Source organism: Amblyomma mixtum, chromosome 7 (genome assembly GCF_055824585.1).
Source record: "Amblyomma mixtum isolate Tamu chromosome 7, ASM5582458v1, whole genome shotgun sequence".
NCBI classification, from domain to species: Eukaryota; Metazoa; Arthropoda; class Arachnida; order Ixodida; family Ixodidae; genus Amblyomma; species Amblyomma mixtum.
In genome coordinates, this window is record NC_143018.1 from 106,202,998 (window position 1) to 106,212,672 (window position 9,675).

At 45.1% G+C, this 9,675-nt stretch overlaps 1 protein-coding gene across 8 annotated transcripts; it reads right to left on the minus strand.

The window, feature by feature from the left end:
• Positions 1 to 243: 243 nt before the first annotated feature.
• LOC149337112 (THAP domain-containing protein 3-like) lies at positions 244 to 9,421 on the minus strand. Of its 8 annotated transcripts, none has more exons than XR_016284358.1 (6): positions 8,299 to 9,415; positions 4,592 to 4,856; positions 4,362 to 4,512; positions 4,219 to 4,269; positions 1,759 to 1,821; positions 248 to 1,544 (listed from the first exon to the last, which is right to left on the minus strand). XR_016284358.1 is itself a non-coding variant. In XM_089553331.1 (5 exons), the coding sequence occupies exons 2-5, from the start codon at positions 4,684 to 4,686 to the stop codon at positions 1,469 to 1,471; spliced, it is 285 nt and encodes a 94-aa protein (XP_089409457.1). In that variant the 5' UTR covers positions 4,687 to 4,856; positions 8,299 to 9,421; the 3' UTR covers positions 244 to 1,468. The 8 variants fall into 8 exon arrangements, 3 of the variants coding, with proteins under 3 accessions (XP_089409457.1, XP_089409456.1, XP_089409455.1); XR_016284357.1 differs by having other exon boundaries at positions 248 to 1,611; XM_089553331.1 differs by lacking the exon at positions 4,362 to 4,512 and having other exon boundaries at positions 244 to 1,544; positions 8,299 to 9,421.
• Between the last annotated feature and the right edge of the window lie 254 nt (positions 9,422 to 9,675).

Below are 9,675 nucleotides of genomic sequence, written 5' to 3' on the forward strand. Positions count from 1 at the left end.
ACTTTGTTATGTACGATAATTTGACCACATTTTTATACTGATGGTTTTGTATGATTGCATTTTTTTCAGGTGCTGTATGTTAGTGCACCTTTTGTTATAGCCAAAATTGATGATCCTGAAAACGAGGAAGATGGTTTGGTTGGTTTGGTTTATGGGGTTTAACGTCCCAAAGCGACTAAGGCTATGAGAGACGCCGTAGTGGAGGGCTCCGGAAATTTCGACCACCTGGGGTTCTTTAACGTGCACTGACATCGCACAGTACACGGGCCTCTAGAATTTCTCCTCCAAAGAAATTCTAGCCGCCGCGGCCGGGATCGAACCCGCGTCTTTTGGGTCAGCAGCCGAGCACCATAGCCACTGAGCCACCGAAAACGAGGAAGAGGGAGCAGTAAAATCACAACAGTGAAGAGGAAGAGCGCATGGTGTGGATAATCGAGAAGAGGAGAAAGAAAATCGAACATTGGAGGGTGGGGGGTATGTGCCTTTCTGTCAAAGGCTACAACAACAACATCATGTGGGGAAGGCATGGCAATCATGATGAGTCTCGTCCGTGGAGACCGAGACCAAGAATATGGTGACCTTAGACCTGTGATTACTGGTTGTTGCTGAGAATTAGACTCCAAAGGTTGGCATGACAGACACTGTTGGCAGCTCAAGAAAGCGGTGAGACGTATTGGATGCGGTCAGAGGGCCTCAACTGAGCACTTGAGTTCCTGTTTGGGAGGACCACTTCGATGCGAGTGACCTCGGAAAACTGTTTCACGAGTTTACGTTGTGCCAATGTGTGCAAGAAGCTTAAGTGAGCTTTCCATGTACTTATCGTGCGACATACCTCGTTGACTCTCTATAGGTGTGTCAAAGCTTGTTGTGAAACCTTGTGGTGCCTTGCATTCAGCTTCCTTGTTCAGTATACAAAATGTCCCTTCTGTGTTCTTGCTGTGCTCTCACTCTCGCCACAAGCAGAGGGGACCCACTCGATAGTTTGAGGACGGTAACATCTCACAATTATCCTAGAAACATGTACTTTATTCTGTCTTTCAAGACTTCCTCTTACTTTCATTTTAATGGAAAGTTCCTTTATTATTTTAGGAAGTTGTATCCTGCTTTTGCTCTATGAAAATCCTGTGGTTCATGCGTGTATGCTTTTAAGTAGCTGAATAGATGTTAGTGTGAATTATGTGCACAACAATTCGATTTAAACTGCAGCATTAGAGATCACAACTACCAATGGTAACACAAACCTTCTCCACAGCAGGTAGGAGGTAACAGTGTTGAAACTGAAAGTACTGCGTCTTCTATAAAGCCTGGACACCCATAATTGACATCATCCGGATTACTTTTGTAGGGTTGCTACCAGAAAATAAAATGGCCGAACAGAAGAGGACGTTGCCCAAAGGTTTACTGCTGACCATCGGCTGGCTCTGCCACTTTGCCTTGTGCGCATTCACACAGGTGATTGTCGCAGAAATCACTGTCCCTGCTGATGCGATGTCAACATTGATGCAGCTCCACATATGCGGCAGATTTTCAGAAGTTCTTCTAGACTGGAATGAAACAATGTACTTTCTTTCAGCGGCTTTGTCTCCTGGCAACACATCTGCTGGAAGTACCCTGCATAAATATTTGTAAACACATTTATTACTTTTTTTTATTTGCACCTTTCAACAGGACGACTTCATTGAGAGACAGATTTTATGATGAATAGCAACAGAGCTGGAGGCTTGATGAAAAAAAGCCTGAAAAATGCAGTACACTTACTTAGAATCACTGTCATCTGCTACTGTGTCATCACAAACATATGAGGATGCGCTGGTGCAGTCACTGCAATTAAGGAAGTTCATTACTCCAAAATGCAGACTAGAAAGTTATAATCTGCTTGCATCTTTTTTTTCTATTTAGGTATGCATGGTGTACAATGCACTCTGGGAGTGTTACCATGATATAAAGGACACATTCATTATGACAGCAAAAGCCAAGGTCTGTAAAATGAGCTATACGCATAGCTAACGACATGCTGTTCAAGTCATGCTAGCGTATTTCACACTCACGCCACACAATCTGCACCACAGTATTCCTGTCTGCCAGTCCATGTTATCTTCCCAAGCAACCACAGATATCCGTCGGACATACGAGCTAGATCCGAACGTCCTTTGCCGAGATCGGACGTCCATCGGACGTACTAACACAATCCGATTTCAGATATCCATATTCGTACATACGCCGGACGTACGGACAGTGTTTACTTTTGTATATCCGCATGAGAGACGATGTGTACGTCCGAAGGATGTAAGGCCGAGTATTTTCTCAGGCCATGAGTATGGACGTTTTTTATTTCACAGAAAATTCGCGTCTTTCGTGTATGTATACTGTTTTATTTGCATCAGTTGGAGGGTTTGACACGAAGATGTTTGTAAATTGATGCGATTCCACTCCTTCCTGCAGTGCAAGAGCCGCCAACGAGCTAAATTTATCTAAGAGGAGAAGCAGGTGTTGCAGAATTTTGCAAGAACTCAATGACTAGTTTTTTATTTATAAAACTTCTCCAAATTAGTGGAGTTGTGCGACATGTCCACCATTTTGCTAGTTAAACTTGCCATTAAAACCATTCGTAAGTATCAAAACTCCCGTGCATTCTGCTATCACCATCATCATAGATGTCAGTTCGCAGTCAGTCCAATCCAATCCATCAGTACGGCTCCGTAGCGCTGTTGTTAATTTGTCGCGTAGTGTTGTCGCGCAGAGCTTTATAGCTCTGTTATTATAATGTGTGGCTTTGTTCGGTCTGTGGACGTAAGTAGTATGTAACTTAAGCAATTCGAAAGATACGGGAAGCGCCTGAAGCTCTTCTGGAACACCGGAATCCCGTACTGCGTCAACCTTGGTTTAAAGAAGGCTTAGTGCACATGTGATTGCCTACGAAGGTATGTATCCAGTACACTTCTTGGAACTTGCTTCTAGGACAATGCAGCATGCTCATATAACATTCGTTCACAGGCCAGTGGGAGCAGTAAGCGCGAGGAGATGGCTTCCCCAAGTGTGTGCTGTTCTCACACTTTCGGGAGCCTACATCACACAGCCGCGGGAGCCCTCAACTCGCGCGGCTAATTCCCAATCCTCTTCAAAGTTGCGGGACGGAGTATTTTCGCATCTTGTTAATTTTTAAGGCATCGCTAGGTTCACTATGCGTATATAAAGTGACAACGCGCGAAAGGCAGACCATAGGAAGCACGTGTAGTTCGCAGTGGTTCGCAACGGAAGCTTTGCGGCTTTCTGTGCACAGTCGCGTACAGTGCAGCGCAGGTTAGTGCCCTAAGGCCCATGAGAATAAATAAAGAACAGATATAATGTCAAAGATGGTGGGGAAAAGTGAGAGCTGTTATTGCCTTATACTTAATGAGGTGTTTGTTAAAGTGCATTGTCTGTTATACTTGCAGCAATTGGTTCCAATGTTTTTACTTGGGCTGCTGCATTGTGCCATTTGTTTCACATGACTGATGTTTGCCGCGTTTTTTTATTTCAGAAATCCGGTGGGTGGGAAGATTACGGATGTGTGTCCCAAGCTTGCCACATTTGAAGAGTCACATTTAAGAAATTTTCCGAATATAACCCATTGCTCTGCTGACGTATCAACCACAATAAATATTGCGTGCTATGCATCAAATTGTTTTTGGTTTTATTGCATCGTGTGGTGTGAAAAAAGCATGCATGCACCATATATGCGAATATTCGAGAAAGATCCGCCAATGGACGTACTCAACTGGACGTCCGTCGGTGGGGGAACCGTATACCTTTGGCCACCTTTAGGACGGCCTACGGACGTCTACCGGCTGTTTGCGGATGTTCAGCGGACGTACAGAACATCTGAAACAGACCTCTGTCGGCCGTCCGAAGGATATCAGTGGTTGCTTGGGTTTGATATGACATTTTTCTTATATTGTGCAGGTGAAGAAAAACCAAACTAAAAAATTAGACATGTCCAGTAAAACAGGCTTGATTGCCCAGCACTACTAACAGCAGTCAAGCACTTTTCAAAAGTGGGGTGCTACCTGTGTGTTATTCACATCAAATTTGTAATAATATTGGACACCATTTTAATGTAAGCTAAACAAGTGGATAAAACCAAACTTGGTCATTGGTTATGTACATGTCTACAGTCTGCACACCTCAGTAATTTGAGTAACGAAGGAAATGGCAATGTGTAAATATCATAGTCCTTACACATCATCATCTGATCCATCAGAGTCGCTGGGATCACTCAGGTAATCAGTCCTGTAAAGAAATGTTGCAAGAAACATGTCATAACACTCTAATGAAGTGAAGAGAAATCATCCATGTTTTACAGTTCAGCACAAGCAACATACATGAAATTGTCAAAAGCTGGGGCCTCAGTGCTTGGTCATGGAGATGAGATCAGCAGCCTAGACTCTCTAAATACCTCTGCAGCATCAGAATGCAATGGGTGCTCTGTCTGCAGAGCAGCGTTTTGAAAATTAGCTGCATCCACCTGAATCCCTGTATAGAAATAAAAAAACGCTGTTCTAGCAAAAATGACTTCCACAATTTCCATTGCTTGCTGCAGCATTGAACTCACCAACAGACGCGGTTGCACGGCGTGTTTGCACAGCTCTTGACTTGTATGGCCTGTAGCATACTTGCACAGCTTTCGTCTTGTTTGGCCTGTAGCATGCTTGCACACCAAAGTCACGTCTTTGATGCGATCTGGCATTTACACCCGATGCCTCTACATCGCCTGCACCATACGTGTCAGTACCGTCGTGGTAGGTGGGGTCAATGTTTCTGCTGCAGCTTGCAACCTGACCACGTCGCTGCGCTTCTTCCAGAGCCTCCTGGACCAACTGTGCAGAAATGGAAAGTAGAGAGAGGATGCTAACAATCTGCGAAATAAGCCTGTATGCATGTATCGCGTGTTGTGCAAATAAACGCACACGGTAGAATGCTTCTCCCAGCTGAACGGGCGCATTGTTCGAGCTGAAATTTCGCACACAAGTGGCATTTTGTCGACAGAATTGTTTCATCCTACATCTGTTTGGATTGCTTGCCTGAATCGATTAAAAAAAGTCGCATATTCGCATCGTCTGCGGCGACAGCAAAGGAAATCACGCCGTTCCGTCAGCGATCGCACCGGTGGCGCCATCTCGTTTGTTGGTCGTGAAGATTCAGCAAAGAAGAGAGGTTCGGGAGGTTTGAAGACGCTCTTTTCAACTGTTCTTTTAATGGTCATAGAAAACCTAACTTGCTGAAAACTTAGTTTGGCCAAGCTAAGTTTTCTGTGACCATTAAAAAACCAGTTGAAAGCACGTCTTCAAACCTCCCGAATCCCCCTCCTTTGCTGAATCTTCACGACCAACGAACGAGATGGTGCCACCAGTGCAAATGCTGACACAGCGGCTTAATTTCCTTCGTCGTTGCCGCGGACGATGTGAATATCCGACCTATTCTGTTCGAATCAGGCAAGTGCCCCAAGCAAATGCGGTATAAAACAATTCTGCCGACCAAATGCCATTTCTGTGCGAAATCTGAGCTCAAACAATGCGCCCGTTTAGCTGAGAGAAGCATTTTACAGCGTGCGTTTATTTCCGCAACACACGATACATACCGCATTGTGCGTTTTTATCGTAGACTTTCAAAATTTTTCTTACCTCAACCGCTAGCTCGTTTGCGGTGAAACTGCACAAAGAGCTTGCGTATTATGGTAACTTTTGTATCGTAGCAAGTTTTACAACGGTACTTACTTAGTTGAGCCGTGCATGATGCAAAAGCATAGTCGTCTGCGTCGAGATCGGCGTACCGAAACCCAAAACACCAGGTTTTTGCTGAAGGGCGGCAGTAGCGCCATCTGTCTTCCACAACGAAATTAAACAAGAGAAACACAGCTCAGGGCTTCGCGACATCGTCCTCCGACGCTTTAGGAGAGCCACGAAAGCAGACGATATAAGCTGAATTGGATAAAGTCATTGGACAGACGAAAAGGCCGGAACGGCGTATTCAAAGGGCTCGCGCTCCTTGCAACTCTCGCCTTGGCGCCTTGTGGCGCTTTCCACCGCAGAAGACAGATGGCGCTACTGCCGCCCTTCAGGTTAAAAATGCTGAAGTTAAAAATTGGATGAATTCAATGGAAAAGAAACATAGTGTAGAACTATATCGATACTGGAAAAGGCAGATCAGGAAAGAATTTTTCTATGATAACTCAAGAGGCAGTGCCCTACTTTTTGAAGCTAGGTCAGGGTGTCTTATACCCGTGCCACACGCGCACAAGAAATGGCAGTAAATGCTTAAGGCCTTAAGTTTGTTAATGCCATTATTTTCGGAGTTGGTGCTACACGTCCACTTTTAATGCCAGTATCGAAAGTGACGATGGCGATAACGCTTGCAAGGTAGTCAAAAGTTTCATCTTAATATAAACATTCCTAATGAGCAGAATATATCGGAAATGGTGTTCAAATGTAATGTAAAAACGATTTTCCAGAAAATATGGCTGTTCCTGCTTTACAAGTCGAAAAAGTAGCCATAAACTCGCATGTCAGCACATAAGTCGAGAGCACCAGTCAATAAGGCTGGTTAAAATGGCGCTCTTCGCATCGAAAATGCGGTTTAGGTGCCTCATCTGGCTGAAAGTTAAGAATTAACCATTTTATAGTGGGCTAGGCAGTTGTAACTGACAAAGCTGCATGCTTTTCTGTGTGTGGAATGGGAACGAGAGTACACATTGCACGGGCGAATGAGTTGTGGCGAACTCAGTAGGTCGCGAATGGCAGTAAGGCTAATGCCATTAAATTTATGCGTGTGGCACCGCACGAATGCCATTAAAACTTAAGGCAGTAAGCACTTAATGGCATTAAATCTGTCCGTGTGGCACGGGTATTAGAACGCGCAGCTACAAAAAGAAATTTAACGAAGATGACACGTGCAGTGTGTGGTAGATCTGTGGAAACAACTGAACACCTCATAATCAAATGTGATGGTATCCATCCGGATGTCGATGCAGGCGCAGTCACTCTTCCTGAGGCCCTAGGGTTTAAAGATAACAATGGTCATGTAAATAAATCTGCAGTGGAAGTCAGCAAAAAGCAATTGGAGAATTGGTGGCTGAAAAGCAGAGATGTGGCATAAGGTTAGAATTGTAGGAAACTGTAGGTAAAGATGGTGACGATTCTTAATGAGAATTGCCAACACAGTAAACAAAAAAATAATAAAGAAAGAAAAGCTGAGCATGGTGGCAACTGCCACCTCCTCGTTCCATCCATCCATCCAGCAAAAACCAAGACCTACTGAACTACAGACCTGCACATATGGCGGGGTCCTATGGAGCAGCGTGCGCCAACTTTCGTTAGCTTATTGGCCGTTGAGGGCACTCGGTTGACCTGTTCGTCTGCTGTCATCATCATCATCGTTTGCCAATTTGAGCAAGATATTTAATACATTTGTTTCGTCTTCTTCTGCTATCTTAACATCAACGATAAAAATATCCACAATAACTACTTTTTTCGCTCTGGATGAGTATAAAAAACGTCTTTCTTTTTATCCGCTTTCTTTTCGTCAGTACCACCGTGCCTAGCATAGATAAATAGATGTAATGATTACGTGGACAAACGACGAAACTGCCTTGTTTGAAACAAAATGATGGAGGAGGCCATCTTCTTCAACAGGTATAATGTAGCGCCACGCTTCCCGTAGGTGCCTTTTCCTAGCGGCAAAAGGCATGAACTAGAACATGCGCGCTGGAGCAGTGCCAAATGTGCAGGTCTGTATATACTTCAGTAGGTCTTGGCAAAAACTCGGTGTTTTGGGTTTCGGTACGCCGATCTCGACGCAGACGACTACGCTTTTGCATAATGCACGGCTCAACTAAGCAAGTACCGTTGTAAAACTTGCTACAATACGAAAGTTATCATAATACCCAGGCTTTGCGTGCAGTTTCACCGCAAACGAGCTAGCGGTTGAGGTAAGAAAAATTTTGAGTCTTTACGATAAAAACGCACAATACGGTACAATACCAAACAAAACCAAGGGATGTGCATCTAGCTTTTTTCTTAAACTGCGCAAAGTAAACAAAAATAACGCTTAGGCACAAAGTTCACGCAGCCATGGTAATCAATTTAATTATGCGCGATTAGCAGACGCTACGCAGCGGTTCCGCTACTGCATTTTTTCGGCTTCTCACGGTAGCCCGCACAGATATCAGCGGGCGGCATCCAACATATAATTGCCCGCGGTGTGCTGCTGCGGGTGGCCATTACTGATTGAATTAAAAATGAATTCGAGCTGTTTTTAGCTTACCCTGGTCCGCTTCCTCTTGACGACCGCGCTTCGTTCAGCTGGCCGTTGCGATGGGCGGTTGTACTCGAATAAAGTTGGCACAGAAGCTGCCTTCAAGTGCCGATTGAACGAAGCCTTAGCGAGTCCAAAGCTCTCTCTGAGGTACACGCTGTCTTCATAGCAATCTGGCGCGAAATGTTCCGAGCACAAGCGGGTATGCTTACTCGGAGACCAGTACACACGGCGGACAGCTCTCACCCACTTGTCGCGAAGGTTCTGATTGCTAGGAAACCTGTGGTAGATCACGCCCGTTGTCACAGATGAAGAATTCGAGCAACCCAAAGCACAACAGAAGTTGCCGTGACCCATCACTCTGGCGTTGATTACATCAAGCACGTTGAGATGGCGCGAAATTGCACAGGTGGTCGAAATAATTCCCGAGACCTCCACTACGGCACCTCTTTCTTCTTTCACTCCTTATTTATCCCTTTCCTTACATAGCGGTTCGGGCGTCCGTTACTGCCTAATTTACTTTCCTCAAAACCAACTTTCATTTTTCTTCTCCACTACCTCCACAGCCAACGCCAGCCCGCGCCCGGCCGCGTGTTTCCGTTTGCTAGCCGCTACAGACAAGCCCAATGTTGGCCACGCCCGTTCCCGACAAGTGCAATGTTGCCAAAACAGACGCTGCAGCCAAGTTCAGTGTTGCTCACGCCCGTTCCCGACAAAATCAATGTTGCCAAGGTGTTGTCTGCTGTTGCCATGACGCCCAAACAGACGCCCCGCTGGGTGAATGCTAGGGAGCCTACATGTTGCGCGCCACCGTCTTTTTACATGTAGGCTCTCTAGTGAATGCAGAAATGCAGCGCCGCGTCTTTCCTGGCCCAAGTGTATTGTAGCAACGTTTGCCTGGCCTGCATATGTGCGAAAATTATCGGTGAGTGGTTCAGCGGTAGAGTGAGATTCCTGGCCTTTCAAGCCAGCATTGGTGGCACTTGTTTTGATTGTCGGTGATTTGACTGTGTAACTGTCGCTTTTTTGAGTCTTTTCTCTTAGCGGGTTTCGTGTAAAGTCCACGGCGGAGTGGTGTTTGTATGATCTAGGTTTTGAGCGTATATTTTCGTGGTTTACTGCAAAAATTGTCGTGACAGCCCGTACTCATTGTGCCCATATTCTTCGTCTTAGGTTGTGGCACAATTTTTTCAAATTGCTGAATCGTCAAACTCATATCTATCTCACACCTCTCATGAAAGCTGCAGTTACGGATGACGTTGTCGCAAAACTGAAATAATTAAGGGAGCTGGAGTCAGGTAACCTAGAACAGTGCATTGGGCTGTAAGATCATTTCCTTTAGACATTGTTGCAAACAGTTTCATGATGGCATATACCTGTTGTCTT

Excerpts from the sequence above, each read along its gene's own strand:
- LOC149337112 (XM_089553329.1), bottom strand. The coding sequence starts at position 8,646 with ATGGGTCACGGCAACTTCTGTTGTGCTTTGGGTTGCTCGAATTCTTCA. Across the intron at positions 4,857-8,298 it reads TCAAGAGGAAGCGGACCAGG|TTGGTCCAGGAGGCTCTGGA; the intron begins GTAAGCTAAAAA and ends ATTTCTGCACAG. Across the intron at positions 4,513-4,591 it reads CCGTGCAACCGCGTCTGTTG|GGATTCAGGTGGATGCAGCT; the intron begins GTGAGTTCAATG and ends ATTTCTATACAG.